Genomic DNA, 21,787 nt, shown 5'->3' on the forward strand with positions numbered 1-21,787 from the left:
GAAAGAATGAGATATTTTATAATTGGATAATTATTACCACATTTCATAAAACATCCAGCTGCCAAAAAAATGAGAGTACCAAATGTTTAATAATCCGCCACTAAAAATCCTCCTAAATGCACTTCATTTGTCTTTTAAATATAAGAAACCACCATTTCTTAAAATAAGACTTTTTTTTAATAAATTTGCCCTTCTCTTTTCTCTTTAAAAAAAAAAAAAAAAAAGGAAACTATCATTTAAAAGTTTTTAAGGATTTACTTCTTCATTATAAAGCAATGAGCTGAGTGTTAAGACAGAGTAGGGAGGACAGAAAGTAATGAGATATGGACTAATATTGCTCCTTTTGGCTTTTTTTAATGGGCTTTTTGACACTAACAAAAAAAATAAAGCACATCATCTGCTTTATACTTTAAGTACTAAAGAAGAAGCGTCAGTCAGTGACAACAATGGTGCAGTGCTTTCTGCCAGACTGGGAGTCATTAACGTTACTTCAGTTAACTTATCAAGCCCTTATTATATAGTAGGACAAGCTACGCTGCTCAGCTCAGTCAGGCCTGCTGTGGTATTTGCCTCTGCTTTGTTCATCTGTGCATCTGACCTGGCAATTGGTTGGGAGCTATGAATGTGGCTGTCATTGTTGTCATGGAAACCACAATAACTGAAAATGATCAAGCAAGAATCAATATTTCCTCGGACAGATGTTGAAATAAACTTTAGTTAATGGCTCTGCAACACGTTCCAATATGACCGGGACATTTGTTAAAACATTGTTTAATCCAATCCAATCCACTTTATTTATATAGCACAAACAAACACAATGGTTTCCAAAGTGCTTCACAGTAAATAAATAAAATGAACAAAGCAGAAGCGCAATAACAACAATGGACACAATAGGAAAGAATAAAATATAAAATCAAATAAAAAAAGATAAAACCCGAATAAAATCAGATAAAATCAGATAAAATAAAAATAAATTAATTATAACTGAAAGCATTATATTAGAAGTTGGTCAACACATCTTCTTTTCACAACTCTGTTTCTGAGCATCTGCTTTGGGGTTAGCACAAGTCTCCGGTCTTTCCACTCCTGTGTGTCCCAATTGCACGAAAGCTGATTTTCTAGTTCATACAAGTTCATTACTCATTAAATACACAAAGTGTTCTCTTTGTTGTTGGGAGATTAATGACAGTGTGATTAGTGCTTTAATTAGAGGAGGAGAGTTTAATTTGGGATTGCTTTCCTCTGGGCTCATTCTCATCCAGTGTGTGATGCTTTGAGTCATTTGGAGAACTGATGTGGTCTCTCTCTACTCTTAATGACGATGTTCTGATCTTGTCTTTCTTCTGTCTCTCTCTCTCTGATCCTTTCATTTTTCTTCACCTTTATTTTATTCATGCTCTTCGATGTCTCTTCTATTACTTGTGCCCTCTGTTTTTTTGCTCTCGGTTTGTAATATCTTTCTTCTCCCTCTGTCTTCTTTCTCTGCTGTAGACCAGTCGGGTTCAGTAGGTTCAGGTCAACCTTTAGTCAATGCCATCAGGACTGACTCGGCTCTGATTGGAGGTACTGAACCTTTCATCTTCCTATTGTACTGGGAAAATAACCTGTTTACAACACCTGAATCTTTGGGTTTTGGTGTACTTTTGACAATGGTCAAGTCAATCATACTGATATTTAACTATATGCATAATTAACGTTCCTGTGAAGACTTTATCTGGTTATGAAACATTCTACTTAATACTAATGGCTCTATATGGCCTACACAAGCAAATAAGGTCATCCGCAGAAAGATTGACTATTTCTATAGTTGAAATGCATAGTTGAATGGATAGATGTTGAGCTCCAAGCAGTAAAGTGATGTGCCAGGCAGGAGTCCATTTAAAACAAATTTAAAACTTTGTTACTCTTCCAGCACGGATTGATTCAAAGTGATGACTAAAAAGGTTCAATCTATAATGGCGTAGATAGAAAGGTGAGATCTAGAGAAAGTGAATTAATTCACAACACTTTCAAATTAAATGGCATTACAATGGGGAAAAAGGCAGATATTTTGTTCAGAATTTTGAGTAGTTTCGAGTATTCATGTGTAATTTGACAAGACAATTATCTGATATCTCAGCCTATTAGCCTACATCTTGATATTCCTCTACCTCGCAGGTGTCATAGCAGTGGTGATCTTCGTGATTGTGACCGGCCTGGCGATAACCGCCAGACTCCTGTACCGGAGAAAAGAGACGTATCGAAACCAGGAAGTGAAGGGAGTCAAACAGGAAGACAGCCAAGATTTCCCTTTCAACAACCAGACTGAGCCACCAATAATCTCCACTGAAAACCCAAAGGAGTATTTCATTTAAATGAAGGCCTTAAGACCTGATGCACAGGTGGCTGCAGACGGGGGAGTCATGCCACGCCTCAGGACATTACGCTGCACTCAGACCCACTGAGAGACTTTGTGGCAAAGTGGCTCAACGGAACAATTCCCACAGTTTTGTCTTTCTGTTGCTTTACGGTAAATTGTGACTATACTGCTACAAACAGGCAACTTATCAAGTGCTGATATCCTTGTTTCAACTGTAAGTATTCAAATGTGTAAATGCTGAATTAATGTCTTTGTAACAATCTCTGGATAATGTCAGTTTGTCATATTGAAATGTTTGAGAGACATGTAGAGGCAGGGTGTTGTTTTATATCCCCTGGATTTAAGTTCAGTCATCATGCCTTTGGTTGTGGTCATATGATTTTGCCCACTTGTTACAAAGTCACCCATTAACCCTCAAGGGATGTTTAACAGTGTCTTCAGCCTCCAACAGACCTTTATACTGACTTTCAGCAACATTTTTTCAGCTGTCAGTGTCGTGTTTTGGTTCACTCTCACAGCAGCAGTCATCTGTTTTTATGAAAAAAGTTCTAATAACCCAATCAGTACATACTCAGCACCAAACATCAGACAGAGACAGTTAGCACCTCTCCAGTGGAGATAGTGGAGTATTTGGCAGCTAAAGAGCCATATATTTCCCTCCAGAGTAGGTGGTGAGCAAAAATAGATTGAAAAGAGGTACTTTGACTTACATTTTTCAGGTGGACTCCAAATGAATTATAATGTTGCTCTTAAACTGCTGGATGTGTAAATAGGCAACTGTTTGCAAACAAGTTCGCTTTCCCAACTTAAAAAGGTGATGATCGGTTATTGCCTGTTTAAGATGGCAACTCATGGTTGGGGGCTACTTGCTCAGATCAAATGTGGAAATCAGATATATAAAGGTAAAGACACAATATAAATACGTTGAAAGGCTATGGCTGAAGAAACAACCATAAATAGCATTAAAATGGGGTTTGATTTAATGAAAAGCTTGAGGAATATAACATAGGGGGCTCTGAGAGAAATATGAGAGAAAGTCAGCAAGAAACCTGTGACATCAGTTAAGCACTAACCTTTACCCTGCACACATCACCACGCAAAGCTTTATTAAAACTGCATAAACATCTACAAAAGGTCAACCAAAGCATATCATTAGATAATGTAGACTAAGAAAAGCTTTTTGACATGAAGAAGTCAAGCTGTATCTCCCACAGAAACTTACCACCAGAGTGTGACATATTCCTTCCCATAGTTCAAACAATTGAAACAACTTTGTTCTATTAAAACTCAGCTGCTAGTGCTAGTATTCTTGTTGCAGTGCAGGTCCGAGATATCAGAGTCATATGTGCGGTAGTGGTGGAGTAACAAGGGCATTACATTTTTCTCTTTCCCCCTTCTTTCTTTTGTCAACATGGTGGCATTGGCAGGAACATAAGGCACATCCATGCATCGTGATCATTTCTAGATTTCATGTGTGAGTTACCTCAAACGCCTTTAGTTTTGCTTCGTCTTTCTACCGCCACTTAAAAGTGTTCTCACCCTGCTGTACGCTGCCTGCTGGGCAAGTGTAAAGCTTTTAACTCCGGCACTCTGCAGTGCACAAGGTGACAGACATCCACTGTGGTGTAGAGTCGATGTTTTTGAAATGCTAATCTGCTTTGGTCTGACTGGTGAAATGTGACTCGATGGACAGCAAAGAGATGATCAGAGCAATGTGCTAATTACGTTCATGTTTAAAGAGTGCTGCAGATAGAGGGAGGATAAGAAGCAGCTGTTTATCCAACTCACACTACGGTCTCTCTGCAGGACCTCAAAGCACAGATGGGATTTTAATGACAAAAGTTACCAAAACTTCAAAGTGGGTCTTTAAACTTAAACTGTGTGTATCTTTTCCAATTCTGCAGCAGCCACTCACTCTTGACTCTTAGGGAGTGAAACTGATGACGTAACCATGCCTTCAGGGGTTGCTGTGCAGCCGGGTCAGTAACTGTCTACCCTACTAAAGACATGTTTTGATGAACATTGATACAGAAATGAAGAACACATGTTTAAAAGCATGTCATTTTTGTTACAAAGTTAAAATGTGTTGTTTTACTTTTGAAAGACACTGACCACTGACCCAGCTGCAGAATTTGACAGTAATATGAAGTAAGAACAGCGTGGCCTCTTTGAACAAACAACTTCATTAATTTTGGACATTGAATTTTAGCAATCAGGTTGAGCTAATGGTGGTTTGGTTTCTGTTCTGACAATGCAACTATTATAATAGGTATTGGTATTGTTGATTGGTGAATAATAGTGATGTCAGTGAGTTTGAGTGACATGCCATTAAAAAAAAATTACACACACACACACACACACACAATATTGTAACTATATTTCTGGTTGTTTGCTTACAGACGAAATCATGTTTGATGAAAATAAAATGTTTTTTATTTGAAAATGTTTGATTTATTGATGTTGGTTTTGTGTAACCTTAAAGTATAGGCTATTTGTAAGATAAATACATATTTAAGAGGTTGCACATACATTTCCCCCATCCATAGTAGAGCATGCAGTTTCCTTCAAACACCTTACCGATTTGGTAACACATTAAAGTTCTGTCCTAATTTTGGGAGAAAAATCTTAAAAATAGCTTTTCTTTTTCTTTTGTGAAGCGTCCAGGAGCAAAGGACATCAAAGTGACTCTGTGTTCGCCTCTCTGCCCGTTTTACACACAACGGCCAACATGATTCAACTGCCTCGGATCAGTGATCCCTGTTTGATTCATTTAAATATTATGCGTGTGGCTGCCATCAGAGACAACAAGTGAAGATGTGAGTTGCCTAAGATTCGTCGATATCAGCCAGACAAAATAAGGGTCAAGGAATCAGTTCTACAGTAGAATGTAATATGATAAATATACCCTGTCATCTGCTGGCAGAGCAGTTAATGTTAATTTGATTAGGATGACATATACAACCGGGTTCCATGTCATTTAGTCTGCTGTCAGCCAATGAGCTTCAGGATTGTTGAGTTGTAATGACTCTGACACAATGGATCATGATCTCCACAACTTAGATTTTTTTCCTGCTGAATCTGTGGGTGGACCTTTGGAGGTTTATCCCATCGAGTAACGTGTGTCTACATGTTGTAAATCTTCATATTAATGCATTATGCATGCATTTAACTCCAAGCATTCTAACAGGAAGAGTTGTCTTTGTATTTGGTTCCACTTTTGATGCTTCTATGGAAGTGTCATTCATGACATGTCTTTCAACCTTATGTCAGACAAGAATGTTGCTATCAAAATTACCTTCAATGCCAAAATAATTTTACAATGCCAAAATAATTTTACAATGCCAAAATAATTGTATCTATCTATCTGCGATGTGTGCATGACCGTTATTAGAAAATGATTGTCAAATCTTCATTATTTGTAGAGTACATTTAAAACAACCACAGTTGACCAAAGTCCTGAACAACTTTAAGATGCAGATACATACAAAGCAACCAACAATAAGAACAGAGGATCACATAGTGAGTAGTAAAACACATGCATCACAACAAAAGATGAAGTCAGGCAATCAAAAACAATCAAATGGCCCGGAAGGTCAAGATTTGAGGTTACATTTCATAAAATGTAAAATATTAATAACAGGTTTGTGACAGAACTTCTCCTACATAACAATCGGGTGTCCCAGTTCTCCACAATGAATCATACAGATCATCTCTCTGTCTTCACTAATGTATTTTATGTAATAATAACAGAGAATGTTTTCTAAGCATGACGTTATTTCATTACATTCTCATCATAGTTTAATTCACACTTGTAAATATGATGCATCTGTTTGAGCTTTGAAGCTTTTAAGAGGGCGATTAAAAAAGGGAAACTGCTTATGTTGCTGCCATTTTGTTCTTTGAGAAATATGTAAACTTAAACCTTCAATTCAGAGGGGTTTGTTCCTATATCATTCATTGCCTGAATGATATAGGACAATATTTAATTCATAAAAAACATGGCTGTTGATAGTATTTTCTGATTTATGGAGTGATACAAAGAGAGAGAAATATTTGACCCTAATGTGTCAACAAAATGAAACAAGAATTTCAAACATGGCTTCATCAAATGTTCTGATTCATGTTCTGGAAATAGATGGAGATTATATATAGATATTTAAGGCATCAAATGCATATCAAGCAAAACATTTCAGAAAACTTAAAACGCAAGAAAACAAAGTACGTTATCCACTTGAGAAGTTTCATAGTGGTACCTATTAGTTAGATATTTTTACATGATTCACCTCGCTCCCTTTAAATTCAGTGAAAAAAGTCGAAAACTGACTTACTAAATCATGACTTCTTTAAGAGCAGCTCTCACGTCAACCTTCTAATAATGCAAAGTAGTAAACAGCTGTGCTGATGCTTTGTGCTAATGAGGCAGAAAAAGGAAGCTCTCCAGCCATTCCTTTGCCTCTCAATTATGCATTTCGCTCCATCTAATCCTGAGCTTTTTCTGCTCTCCAGTTTACACAGATGTTGTTGTTGTTGTTCTCTAGCAGTCCTCATCAGCAATTCCTCTCAGAGGATTTCTACTGATTGACATCCAGTATCGATGTGCATTCAAAGGTTTCATTTATGAGGCATACAATGGAATCATTATGGTAATTTAAAGATTAAGATAGGGTATGTATAGTATTGACTTAATTGCATGTCTATAAATATACATAGTAGCCTATAAAAACTTACAACCACTTTAAATAAAAATACTATTGAAAGTTAAATATTACAAATCTCATCACTACCTAGCCTACGATTAATATAAGAAGATTACATTTACAACACTGCCCAGAGTCTCTCTTTGTCCACTTGAGGTGCTGGTTTGCAGGGTCGTGACAGGGTGGCAGTGGCTCCTCTATCAGCCAACACTTTATTATTCCTTTGGGTTCCACTTTGAAAATGGAGGGCCATTCAGGTTCACAAACATTAATGATGATACCGTATTTATCAGCAGACTACACAACAACAACTGGAGAACTTTAACAACGATTATTGAATGGAACCATGAATTCTGCTCTCTACCAGAACACTCTGAAGGAAAATATTACCATTCTCAAGCTGTTATCCCAATATCACAGACACTGTAGTTTGTCTGATCAAAGTAAATTTGAGCACAGATTTATTCCAGTGCACTAACAACACCTGATGTTTGTGTGGGTATTGAAGTATCACACAACATCTAGGTTAGTAGATGAAGTGTGTCCACAGACATCTCAACATTTTGGAAATAAATACTTAAATGAAAACCTTATAGCCTATAAACGATTAACAACCAGTTCATAACAGAATGGAAAATATTTTTTCGTCTTTGAATCTAGTAAAGCTATTCTGCAACAGTTGCAATCAACTATATTGTCATTGTTTGGACAGAAAATAAAAGGGGAAAAAATAATAATTTTGCTTTCTGCCCACATTCAAAAAACTTTGATGAAAAGTTATTTTGACGAGTTCATTAGTGCTGATGCCATTAGGCTGTTAGGGAAAAATTATAACTTTACCACAAACTGACACTTGCAGTGCCTTTTATTTATCCCAATTTGGTCATCCCTAGAGAAATATTTATTGCGAAAGTAAGGTCGATTTTGGTTCTGGAGGAATCATAAGTGCCATCCAGGGGCTGAGTGGACACAACCTCTGGGAAAGATCACATCTCTCACAATTTATTCTGCCAGTTTGGAGGCAAGAGAAATGTCTTCAGATAATGAATGGCAGCAGGTAAAATAAATATTTGTGCTTACCAGGGAAACATGAATAATGGATTTGCAAATGGATTCAGTTAAACGTGATAGGGTTTTTTTCTCTGCTCATTTCTGTGTTCACACAGAGAGCAATGAGACTGAGGTGGAGCCAGCAGCTACAGTTTGATTTTCCCACTGGGCAGATTTTGCCCCATTGAAATGAGGGTTTAAGAAAGTAATCAGCATGTGTAAAGAAAACGTTGAGGTGAGTGTGTGTGTGTGTTTTCCCAAAAGAAACATGGTGACATTATTCACCTTCCTAAAAATGTAATAACTTTCTACAAAACAATGCATCGACAGATGCAAAGATATCAGTCTCAATCAACACTTAGAACCCACAAGAATTGTGTGGTGCATTGGCAGCTGGCCCATTGAAGGCATTAGGGCTCTGCCCCTCTTGCTCTGCACGATTAATTCATTTTGTGTATTTGTTTAAATTATTAAATACCTTCATTCCATTATTATCTTTGTGGTCAATACATAGCTAGCAATGCAAGTATAGCAATGTAATAAGATATTTTCATCTGTGGAAGCTGCTGGCAACAGAACCGCAGAGCATCAATGAGGCTTCCGGTCTCTCAAATTAACAGGGATCGGATGAGATTTCTGACAGTGAGGCTCAACGTACCAGCTTCAATGAATACTCATTTATAGGGTTGCGCTCACAGTTTGCTCTTCAACACGGATGGATAGATGGGAATTGGGATGATGTTCCAGATCTCACCAAAAGTTAGATTTCATAATGATGTCACTGCGTGGAAGTTAGGGACATTGGTTTGCGGCGCAATGGTGGAATGAGCTCCCTGCTGACGTGAGGCCCCAGAGTCGCTTCCTTCTTTAATACTCTTTTACAGCCTGTGGGTAGAATGTTGATGAGGTGTCTCTAGCACCTCTGGTGAGTAATAACAGTGTCGTGTGTTAGTTTCCCTAACCCTGGGTAGCGTGTTATATTGTTGTCGGTGGTGTCAACCTTGACGTGGCCTCCGAAAAGAACTTTGTTGTGCATCAAGCCAATTCTCCCTGTGGAGTTTACTTCATTCCGAAGCTTCAGGGTGCAAAGGATCTGTCGATAGCATAGACAGGAGAGAAGTTGTAAATATGTTTTTCATGACAGTGTGCATCATACAAGACATCGAGAGCATTGGTACCAATCAGTACAGGTTTGCATCGTTGGTGCGCCAGTCTGGGACAACCAACGCCAAGGTCCTCAGGCTTGGTTTCGACAAAGTTCTTGGGAAACTTACGAATGAGAGGCACATAACCCAAGTAAGGAACGGTTTCACCACTAGTACCTTCAACGTCAAGATCAGTGATGGGTTGAATGGGATGCTCTGATAAATGGCCAGTGTCGATGAGACAATTACAATGTACTCCTGACACAGGAGACGTTAGCTGTACACTTTTACCCTACAAGCCCTTTAGGTAGCTTGATTTGATGTTGTGCCTTGTAGCAGTGAATGGATGCTTGGGGCTGTGATTTTGGATTGGGAACTTCATGCTTGAGTTCAGTTGGTAGTCCCTCCACAGGAACTGATATTAGTTCAAATGTCTGTTTTGTTCTTCCCAGGCCTGTTGTTTTCATTTGAACTCTTTCCGCTTGTTCAGGGTTTGGCTCATTACTGCAAGAAGGCACAATATGGCCATCCTCTCCACACTAGCCCGGGCGGGGCTTCTTTGTAAGAGGTGACTCGTCTGGTGGTGAAGATTTGTATTCTAAGGGGGTCTTTGACTTTTACTTCTTATTTGGCTTGGCAGAAGACTGACCAGAGCTGTTACTCAAGGATACTTGATTTTAATATCAATACTTTTATTGATAACAATTATCTATAAATAACCAAATCTGCTCCTGCTAGTGCTCAAACCCTTTCACGCATGGAGAGGTGTATAGTTAATGTCAGAAGAACACATACAGACAGACAGACAGTCATGCCTGAGCTGGCAGAATTTCCACACACATTATGGGCCCAAATTATGACGTTGGCTTAATAAAACGGGTCACTCCTGTAGAAGTAGTTGTAGTTGTAATGTGTGTCAAGAAAGAGTTAGTTTGGTGTAGTAATTGTATCTGGAGAGTTTCTCTATCCTGCAGCTTTCCTTTGAGATTAATTAAATTCCTCATTATTGAGGAAGAAACCCAATGTTTTTGGCCATGGTGTAATATTTCTGCAACTATCAAACTGTTTTTAGAGCTGTGAACACCTTGAGCCGTGCCAAATCTTCGAAACTCCAGAGACTGAGGCAGGAAACAGTCAAACCAGAGTAGGGTCAATGAACAAGGAGGCATACCGATGGAGGTTAATGTTGCAGTTTTATTGTGTTGCATGTATTCAGCCGGATCCGCGATAGAGCATGAAAGGCCTACAAGCAAACTCCTTTTCCTTTCTCAGGTAAACCCCCAGAGATTGGTCTGGATGAGATGCATCAGTGCTCTTGGTTTCCCAGAACATACTGTATATATATATATATATATATATAGAGAGAGAGAGAGAGAGAGAGAGAGAGAGAGAGAGAGAGAGAGATATATATAACGACACCCATCTACCTTCAAAGACTGGTCAAACCACACACCCTCCTCTACTTCAGCTGGTCGGCTGGTAGCTGAACAGCTAGTACTTAACTCAGATGAGGACCTAACACTTGTTTCTATTTTTAGCTCTTACTGTATTGGCAATGATATGTTGTGGTTTCTTTCTTTTGACAAATGTACTTCTTGTAAGTCGCTTTGGACAAAAGCGTCTGCTAAATGCCCTAAATGTAAATGTATTCAGCTCATATTTTACCTGGGTTATGCCAGTACACTCAATGCTCAACGATGCTCTGAAACATGTATTTTCTCTGGCCTTGTTGTCTCTTCTGTATGACCACAGCTGTATTGCTTGGGTGATTCTCTGAGCAAGCTGGCACACAAACAGCACTAATGTGTTGTTTAACCAAACAGTATTTTGAGGATTTAAGCACAATTGTTGTGATTCATGGCTTTTTGAAGTAAAACAATATCACCTTTACATATCTTTCTGATTACGAGCAAATTGAAGACGGGTGGAGCTGCAGCTGTCACAGATGACAGTCTGATTAGTGAAAGGTGTGAACATCCAATAGGATGCGTTGTATGGGTCTGACAAAGCAGTTTATAAAGTTGTCCCTGACTTTCACTCATTTTGTTTGATGTTGATGTCTGCAGAGGTGCTGGGCTCAGTGGATGGTCTTTGACCAAAGTTTTTTTTATGACCTTTTTGGTTTATCAGAACAAAAATCCACAAGTGACCATATTGGCTCTTGGCTAAATATGGAATTTATTGTAGGACCTTAAATTGGTGTATTCAGAAATCTCCAATAAAACTGAATGCTTTAGTTGATGCATTTTTCTGTAAAATTCACAACTTTTTTATTTGAATACCCCCTTGGGGCTTTTTTTACACCATCTTCTATGGATTGGCAGGCTGACTGCCAATTTAAAACTGTGGATCCAATTGCATTTTGGATGTCATACAGCTGTAAATGTAACATACTGGCACTTTTGGTCTGTGGCTACAATTTCAAACTGACCCAGATGGCGAGATCGCACAAATCATCAACGAAGGTTCAAACATCACTAACCAGCATTTTAAATGGTTCGCCGATCCAGTATGCATCTCGCCGTTTTTCTCTTCCTACTTCCTTCCATTTGGAAGAACATTGCTTTATTAGGGCTGCACGGTGGGGTAGTGGGTAGCACTGTCACCTCACAGCGAGAAGGTCCTGGGTCCTTGGAGTTTTCATGTTCTCCCCGTGTAAGCGTGGGTTCTCTCCGGGTTCTCAGTCTTCCTCCCACAGTCCAAAGACATGCAGGATGGGGATAGGTTCATTGATGACTCTTAATTACCTGTAGGTGTGAATGTGAGCATGAATGGGTGGATTGATTTATTGAAGCCGACATGATTTAACCGCTGTAATGCTTCACACATGGAGTGATGATAGGATTAAATTGTGGTTGCTGTTCACTATGTTCAATTTCGAAATGTTGTCAAAATTGTCTTTTCGTTAAGTCATATTGATAGAAACTTTGTTGAAGCTTCGACACTTGATCCAAAACATGGTTCATTACTCGAGGCTTCAAATGACACAGTGCTGGAGTAGGACATCTAGTGGTCAATAAAATGAAATGCAGCCAAGATTTGTTTTGCTTCATGGTTCATTGTTTGGGATTTCATTTGCCATGCACATTCTATGGTTGCAAGAGACAATAAAACATAAAATAAAAATGAAATGTTAAAGACAATATTTATTTGGCATGTCTGATTGAAACCCTATAGACTCTTCACTTATATTTTGTGTTATGAAACATTCAAATAGTGCTGCTTTATTCATGAGATGTGCTCTACAAATATAGATATAATAAAATAAATATATAATTTTCACATTGGACTGGTGAAAATACAGATTATATTATGGATTTTGGTAAAGTATGTTTTGGGGTTCATTGGTAAAGAGGTTCATGCAGGGCTGGCTCTTGCCATTTTGGTGCCCAAGGCGAAATTATGATTGGGTGCCCCCTCCCCCCTCCTCCATTGTCTTTAAAAAACATCAGACACCACAATGGTTTCAAGGCAAAATATATAGTCTAATGTGTATACAATTAGTTCTCAAACAAACATATTACAATGATGCTCAGATGATCTGATATGGTCCTCTGCTGACTAACTCCATCCTTTCCACCTCAGACAGGCTCAGGCTCAGGTGCATGATCGACCCTCTTGGATTATATTCCGGTTGATGGGGTGTCTGGAAGTTGTAAAGTAGCAGCAGTGTATGTTGTGATGTGCTTGTCATTCCTTCACCCTCAGGCGTATCCAAGCATACATACAAATATAGTTATCATTTAGTAGAGATGCACAGTGATTCATAGATTACCACAGGAATAAACACAAGTGAAAAAAGGTAAAGAATCTATGTTTTTTTTTATTCTTTTTTGATGGGAATTAATTATTCTAGCTCTGTGTATCAGCTTGAATAAGATGGTTGCAGTGTAATAATTGTGTGTCTGGCCCTGGGTTCGTGGGTGCTTAAAAAACAAGGCAGAAGGTGTGTTTGTGTAACTGGTTATGAATTTTTATTAAGAAATAGCAGTTTATCTACAGTTGTTGGACTCGATTAGTCTGATGAGGCTAGGGTGGATAAGGAATGCATGGCAACTTTGTAAATGTTTGGGGACACTGGGTACAGTGTTTTGTGGGTGGCCCAGTATTTGAGGAGTTCTTCGGTTCTTTCAATAGGTGGATCAGCCAGGTACCATTTGACTTCCACAATAGCGTTAGCGGAGGCGTTTTGTGTTTGCCTGGCTTTGTTGGCATCTTGATCCAACAGCCTCCACAGGTCAACTCCTGAACAAATATATCATCATCATCACCACCATAAATGTCATTAGTCATCCCTAATTCATAATAGAATAAAAAAATAAATTCCTGTGGAGGCTGCTGCTGGTGGTGATTGTAGGATAAAGTTGTTCGGTAGTATGTCGCAACACACGGTAGAGGGGGATGACCTTTGATGCGGAAGCCCTCTTCTCCTCTGACAGCCCCACTGTCGCCACATGGAATGCAGCCAGCAGCTGAAATGACACGGAAATATATATTGTCTGAATGCATTAACTGTGTGGTGAACTGACTTGATTTCATTGTTCACTCTAGTATGATGCTACGGTTGAGTAAACCCTTCTGGGACGACTACGCGACTAGACAGTTTTGATTATACGATAATTGTTTCTCTGGTTTTCAGTTACATAACTTGATGCATTCTTCTGTATTTTCATGTTGCTGCTGGTTCAAAGGAGTCAGGTCTGTAGAGAGATGCTAGAGCTGCTGCGACTGCATGTCATTCCTCATAGAGGCGTTGCAGCATTTCCAAGGTGCTATTCCAGTGCTATTCCCTTTGCTGTGGTGCTGTTATGGACTAAGGAATAAGGACTCCACAGCTACTCCCATCTGCCTGCAGCTCACGCCCCAGTGTCTGTCCAGTCCATGTTGTGCTGCTTAATTGGTGCCATCTCATCCTTAAGCAATTCCTTAAAACATTTAACATTAACAAAACTAAGATGACATAATTAAAACAACCATTTAGTGATATAGTAAATGGACATGCATTTATATAGCTCTTTTCTAGCTTACTAGCTACTCAAGGCACTTTACACTACATTCAGCCACTTCTTCTGGCCAAATCTGGAAAACTGGGGGGGGGGCAAGACTTTCATATTGAAACTCCAAAATCAACATCTTGCACAAAATACTGGTAGATTTACAACTCCAATCCTGTATATAACGATAAAATAACCTTTCTTATGAGCATGTTGTATTAATATAATTTTCTTTTCTTGTCTTTTTACTTTATTGGTGTCATCTCTTTCATCTCCCTTTCAACTTCCTCTGTTTTCCTTTGTTTAAGATTGAATCCATTTGATATCTGATGGTCTAGAACAGAGGTTTTCAAAGTGAGGTCCGGTGATCCATAGCTAGGCGTCCGTGAAATAATTTGCTATAAATTACAAAATTGTTCTGTTTCATGAAATACTGCATTTAGAGATGGGGACCTTTTTGCCACTAAAACAAGCATATTGTGTCCATTACTCCCACCCAGGTTAACTTGATAGATAGAAATTCTGATACGATTGCACACATCACGTCAATCACACTTCACTCCCGCTGCTGCTTTGCTTGGCAGAGGCCTATTAGCCAGTCAGTCCACATTGTCAAGTGACGCTGAGCCCAAACTAGCCAAATTGAGAAAATATGACTACAGTTATATCAAGTTTATTATTGAAAACAGTGACGGGAGACCAAAATGCATCATGTGTCTTCAGGTGCTAGCAAACAAAGCCATTAAACCAGCCAAGCTAAAGCCACATCTGATTCCAAAACACCCAGAAGTTAAGGGCAAAACCAAATAATTGTTCAGTGGAAAGAGCGAGGAATACACCTGCAGGAAAACATGGTGGTGAACCTGGCCACAACTTCAGAGAAAGCCCAGAAGGCTTCAGGTTTTTATTTCTCCAGTCACCTTTTTGAACACACTAGCTGGCATATTTGTGTTGTTGTGCAGTGTTTTGTCAGTTTCCAAACCTGCGAGTCCTTTCCTTTAGGCTTTTATTTCTGGGAACAAAACTGTAATAATAACATTTGATTATTAAAACGAATAAACTGCTTATCATAACAGCGGGACATTGATACTGACTGTTCTCTCAATGTCTGTAGATGTCTGGCCAGTAGAATAGCCTGGATGAAGCATTTCTTGTTTTTAAAAAGTGGCCTCCAATAGGGCTGCTGTGGAATTCACAAAACAGGATGTTGCACTTGCATGATGCAAGGTGCATCCACATTTATATTATAGTCGTAATCTTATACTCCTCCTGCTTGTGAGGCATAAAATTATACTACATTGTGTTTCTGTTTGCTATCCTATCCCTGAACTATTGCTTGCCTGCAGACTTATTTAAGATCTCTGTTTTATTGTTCCACTTGAGTGAGTTGCTTTGCATAAGAGCATCAATTAGACGCCTAGGATTAAAGGTAGAGGCATGTCTGCAGCAGAGGGAACACTCCAGCTCTGCATAGACAAAAGCAGGCAGAGGGTCGGGTTAAAATCATTGGGACAAACCTCAGCAGGCATCTGCCATAGATAGCACACTCACACTGAGTTTAGACTATATTAAAAGTTAAATAAGAAACACCTAGACACCCGCTATGTATTTATTTATTTATTTATTTATTTATTAGTTACATAACTAACAGTACCACAAATCTATTTTTCATAGATGCTTAACTATAAAGAATGGTGATGGCATCGGGTCACTAGGTGGCGCCATTATACCGGGGAATGGGAGAAATAACGTCATCTCGTGCGCCGGTCATGAGCATTGCATAATAAAATGTGCGCTGAGCAGAGAACGTGGACAACAAGTGTGTTTTTTTTTTGACAAATGTCTCATCCATCCAGTCCAGGAATTATAGCCAGTCAGCCCTTACAGTACAAATCATGCAGCCCTCACTTGTTAAACAGTGTATATTTTGCCTTTCAATATGTAAAAGACCTGGTTGTGGGTTTAACAAATAATAATAACAAAAAAAACCCCACTGTCCTTCAGAAACACATTTGAAAATCAGACCTCTGCAATTCTGAGTAAGCAGCCATCCCTCTTCTTCCTGCTCTCCAACACAGCGAGCTCCACTCCCAGAGCTCAAACTGTCGGTTGTAAGGAACTACCAGCGAGCTCCGGTCTGTCCACTATTTCCTTGTTCCAGCCCTTCAGATCTACAGTTTGACGACGGGTGTAACCAACATGGTGGTGGAGTGCTGACAGGCCCCACCCACTGCACATGTTGTTTAGATCAGAGCTGGAATGAGTGTCTGTTGTAAGGAAGTGAAACTCAGACAGTCGTCGTCACTGAGAGGTGAAATGGCGCAGAAAGGAGTTCAGCTGGACCGGGAAACCTTCTCTTGTTCCATCTGTCTGGATCTACTGAAGGATCCGGTGACTACTTCCTGTGGACACAGCTACTGCATGAAGTGTATTGAAAGCTTCTGGGATGAAGAAGATGAGAAGGAGTTCCACAGCTGTCCTCAGTGTAGGCAGATCTTCGCACCGAGGCCTGTCCTGCTGAAAAACACCATGTTGGCAGTTTTGGTGGAGGAGCTGAAGAAGACTGGACTCCAAGCTTCTCCTGCTGGACTCTGTTATGCTGGACCTGAAGATGTGGCCTGTGATGTCTGCATTGGGAAGAAACTGAAAGCCCTCAAGTCCTGTCTGGTGTGTCTGGCCTCTTACTGTGAGAAACACCTCCAGCGTCATTATGACGCAGTTCCATTAACAAAACATCAGCTGGTGGAGCCCTCCAACAAGCTCCAGGAGAACGCGTGCTCTCGTCATGATGAGGTGATGAAGATGTTCTGCCGTACTGATCAGCAGTCTATCTGTTATGTCTGCGCTGTGGAGGAACACAAAGGCCACGACATAGTCTCAGCTGCAGCAGAAAGGACTGAGAGGCAGAGAAAGCTGGAGGGGAGTCGACTAAACATCCAGCAGAGAATCCAGGACAGAGACAAAGATGTGAAGCTGCTCCAACAGGAGGTGGAGGCTATCAACCACTCTGCTGATAAAGCAGTGGAGGACAGTGAGGTGATGGTCACTGAGCTGATCCGTCTCATGGAGAAAAGACGCTCTGACGTGAAGCAGCAGGTCAGATCCCGGCAGGAAACTGCAGTGAGTCGAGTCACAGAGCTTCAGGAGAAGCTGGAGCAGGAGATCAGAGAGCTGAAGAGGAAAGACGCTGAGCTGGAGAAGCTCTCACACACAGAGGATCACAACCAGTTTCTACGCGACTACCCGTCACTGTCACCACTCAGTGAGTCCACACACTCATCCAGCATCAACACCCGTCCTCTGCGCTACTTTGAGGACGTGACAGCGGCTGTGTCAGCGGTCAGAGATGAATTACAGAAAGTTCTGAGACGGATGTGGACAAACATCTCGCTGACAGGGACTGAAGTGGATGTTTTAATGCCTCAACCACAGCCCAATTTCATGTTCGGAAAAGTAAGAAGTAAGCGGTTAACTTCTCCTCCCGGAGGAGCTAGGGGAAGTGTCCGGGGAGAGGGAAGTCTGGGCGTCATTGCTCAGGCAGCTGCCCCCGCCGCGATAAGAAAAATAAACTGGATGGATGATGGATGGGGAACTGGAGGTTGTTACTGAACATGGACAGGAGTTCATGTTGCTGTTCCATACAAGAATATCAGCAGAGCAGGGTGGTCAAATGTTTGTTTCAACAATATCCAAACTCCTGCCTCAGGTCCTTGGCCCTCCAGAGTAGGAGTGTACCTGGAGCACAGTGCAGATATTCAGTCCTTCTACAGTGTCTCTAAGACCATGACTCTCCTCCACAGAGTCCACATTCACTCAACCTCTCTATGCTGGACTTTTGTGTGATTATTATGGAGACACTGCTGAGTTCTGTAAACTCAAATAGACAGCAACAGTGATGGACAAATTATCTTTAAGAAGTTAAACACTTAATTTAACCCGCTGTCCCTCAAATGACTTCTGAGAGCTGCATTTTCTTTTAATTTCTTCTTGGCACGGAGTTCACCTGTCTTACACACATTATGGGTTAGACAAATCTTATTTGTTCTGCAAATTGAGCTGAAATTTGAGGGACTAGTCGTGCTCCTCTTTGTTTTTTTTAGTCACGGATGCTATCACTGTTCCTGTGTTTGTTGAAAATATGTATGTTGTTTCTCTTCAACTGTATGGGTTTTGTAAAGATATACATCATTAAATTTATTTCTTTGAAAGACTAAATGTTCTTGTACAAATCAATGTACAAATGCATTATTTATAATACAACTAATATTTTTGAAAACATGAAAGCATTCTCTCAGCTGAGATTGTGGTCAAACAAATTGATCTGTACACGAGATCATTGAACAATAATCTTCTGTGAAACTAATATGAGAGTATAAGTGGGGCCAAAGTGCAGAGTTTAGGGCAGAGCATTTGTCAAGTCAGTCTCTGTCCTTTCGACATTTCTAGAACGAGCAGACAATAGAGGTAGTGGAGAATCTACTGCCTCAGTTTGTGACTGATGACGACACATGAGGGCTTTCACTCACCTCTGATGGATACTTCACCATCTGTCTGTCTGCCACCTTTAAACCTCCACATACTGCATTTGCATCTATTAAATCATTAATTTCAGTTCATGATCATCATGTCAATATTTAATAGATGAAGGTTGTACAAGGAACACGTCATTTAACTTGTATATAGCAGCTACACAAATTACATTTTATAGCTAAATTTACAACAAAAAAAATCATTTTTTCATTTGATTACAGATGATCTGTAAACCACAGGGTTTAGAGGCACTTCATTGTCTTTTAGCGACAAGCATCAACATTAAGGATTTATACTGAATAACTACTATCAGCTCTCATCGGGATGATTATTTTTCTTCAACTTTGATACAAGCTGGAGCACCAAGATGACTGCTTCAAAACCACAAGCCAAACTATAAAACATGATTCCTCACAAACATTGTAACAAGATTGACTCTCCGAAGCTGAAGGAGTCGTCTTTCCCGTCCATCATTCTGAGCTAATTTCGGCCACACAGAACGGTTGTGCTTTGATCGACGGATGTGATGTGCTTCTGAGCATTCCCTACTAATTTTGACAAATAGCTACACGTGTGCGGCATCACAAACTGCGGCGGTGTGAAACGAGCATTAATCAGTGCCAGTTATTGCAGCCCTGACGTTGTTTGTGCTCGGTTCCGCTCCAGCAGAGGCCGAGTCATTTGGTTTGTAGATGAGCTGAATGCGTGTCAGTTGCTGAAGGTGAACATCTCAAAACATCTTTGCAGCAATAGATTCATCACTTATCCATGGGAATGCTACATTGTTGACCATCTGTGCGTCAGACATTTTCCCGACCTACTTGACCTCTTTCTGGCCTCATGACTGAACACCTTTTTATCTTTTTGCTTATTTGTGATTATTGGGTAGTTTCTGGCATAGACTCCAAATGTTTCCTAATTTTCTTCAAACAGGACGATGAAAAATAATGCTCCTCAGTACAGTTGAGGATTAAGTAGGTGTGCATGCTGTGAAATATTTATCATATATGGTCCTCGTGGTCTCACAGGTTTTTTTGTTTGTTTTTAAACATGTTTATTTATAGGTGAGGCTATTTTTCTTCCATAACATGTTTTCTTTCATATAGAAAATAGTAATGGTAGCAGCAAATAACATCGGCCTTAAAATGCCCTGTTTTACCAACAGAAAATATTTTGATTACTCAAACATCAACTTTAAGGAAAAGGTTAATGCACAAAAAATGTATCATTGATCCACTCTGTCCAATCATGAATGTTTCTCCTTTTTATGCTTCAGTTCCTATGACACCAATTTCACGTGCCATTATGATGGACAGACATAGGCCTCTCCTGCAGTAATAATCTATTTAGGTCTAAAATAGTTGGGTTCTTCTTCCAGACAGTGTTGTCAGCACAAACCTGCAGTTAACAAAGCCCCAAATAAACCACACAGGTCACACCTCCACTGCCACCTACTGGCTATGTTCGGACAAGGACTTCCTGTCTTAAAGGGCAGAATGGTGCTTTATCTTTCAAACATAATACATACCTCGTGTGACATCACAGATTGAGGTGGACAGAGGTTCATGTTTGAGACGGTCCACTAGTGATATATAGATGGATGGATAGATATAGCCCAAGAGTAATTTCAAGCATCCAGTAGCTGCTTACAAAAAAGAACACACAACATGGCAGACCAACATAACATAAAAACAAACTTGTATAAAAGAAAATCTAAAAGCACAAATTGGTTGATTCTGTGATATGAAATGTGCTTTGTGTATGCATAAAGGTTGGATTGATTCAACGTATTTAAACGTTCATGAATTATTGCGTATATTACGTAGTTCTCAAAAACAGGCAGGGAGCGCCCATTTTTTACTTTCGTTTTCTACGGGTGTAATGGTGAATAATGCTCCACAATGAAATACGTTCCACTGTCGTGTCCGGGAAAATGCCTGCCGACATAACTTGCATATCACAATCCGAACCTAACTGTACAATATTAACGGGCATATTCAGTGGCATCTCTGTTTTTTCTATTTGTATAAATGTTTTTGGTATATCCTTTCTGTTTAATTTTTTCGAAACGAAGGGCTTGGAGGGAAGTTACTCTGGATGTGACGTTAATGTAGCTGTCTGAAAATGTTGCCTGAATGCTTTTTTTTTAAAGTGTTTGCGTGTCCGTCCCATATTGTATTTATATTAGCAATTTTAGATTTTATATTTTCCCTATATGTCTGAAACATGGTCCGAATTAAAGTTTAATTAAACATATGTTAGTCATGTAAGCCAATCATGGAAGATGTAATTACTTATTTTACTTATGGAAAAGTAACAGTACTTTTGTGTAAAAAAAAATAAAATTGTGTTAAGTGGTAAAAAATGTTAATAGTCAAGTAGGACTACTTCAATGTGTACTTTAGTTACATTCAATCATTACCAGTATTCTATACAAGCAATGTGATGGTTATGGAGATACATGATGCATATTTTACATTATACTTTTAATAGGCCTCTATTCTTTTACTTACTTTAATTAAAACAAATAATAACTTTAACCGAGTATTTTCACTGCAATATTGCTACTTTTATTCGCTATATTTATCTTGATACTTCTTCCATCACTGGCTTGCAAGTAAATGTAATCGAATTTGAATCGGGCACTGACATAGACACCAAAAAAGGTCCTTCAGGTCCTCGTCCTTTCCACTGTGAACGGTTTTTCCCGTTACCTCCTCAGTAGCGCAGAAGACGGAAGGTTGGGTGTGGACCCGCAGTCGTAGTGTTTGTGAGTTAAAACAAGAAACGAGTAGTTTTCGCTGACACGGACACCGACATTCTTCCAGCCGCCTACTGATCCGTGGACATGGGGAAGCTGACCGTGCTGTGGCTGCTGGTGGCGGCGCTGAACTTCGCTCGAACCCAAAATAATGAGGTACGTGTTAAGTACTTCACGGACGGCGGGGAGCTAGTCGTTAGCCCTGCCGATGATGTGGGCCCCATTCTGAACATCCTGTGGAAATTCAAAGA

The 21,787-nt window shown here is 39.7% G+C and overlaps 2 protein-coding genes across 2 annotated transcripts in view; both read left to right on the plus strand.

Annotated features, from left to right (window-relative positions):
- Nucleotides 1–4,361, plus strand: part of LOC311012583 (contactin-associated protein-like 4) — a 116,055-nt gene extending 111,694 nt beyond the window's left edge. The window contains exons 23-24 of the mRNA XM_084008086.1: nucleotides 1,492–1,563; nucleotides 2,158–4,361. Of these exons, the coding sequence (XP_083864212.1) occupies nucleotides 1,492–1,563; nucleotides 2,158–2,354 (269 nt within the window). The 3' untranslated portion in view covers nucleotides 2,355–4,361. The remainder of the gene's footprint in view (nucleotides 1–1,491; nucleotides 1,564–2,157) is intronic.
- An 11,593-nt stretch (nucleotides 4,362–15,954) lies between these two features.
- LOC311012396 (tripartite motif-containing protein 16-like) lies at nucleotides 15,955–18,898 on the plus strand. The gene has a single exon (XM_084007863.1). The coding sequence runs from the start codon at nucleotides 16,505–16,507 to the stop codon at nucleotides 17,852–17,854; it is 1,350 nt and encodes a 449-aa protein (XP_083863989.1). The 5' UTR covers nucleotides 15,955–16,504; the 3' UTR covers nucleotides 17,855–18,898.
- Nucleotides 18,899–21,787: the final 2,889 nt, after the last annotated feature.

This window comes from Eutrigla gurnardus (genome assembly GCF_963514095.1).
Source record: "Eutrigla gurnardus genome assembly, chromosome: 4".
NCBI lineage: Eukaryota > Metazoa > Chordata > Actinopteri > Perciformes > Triglidae > Eutrigla > Eutrigla gurnardus.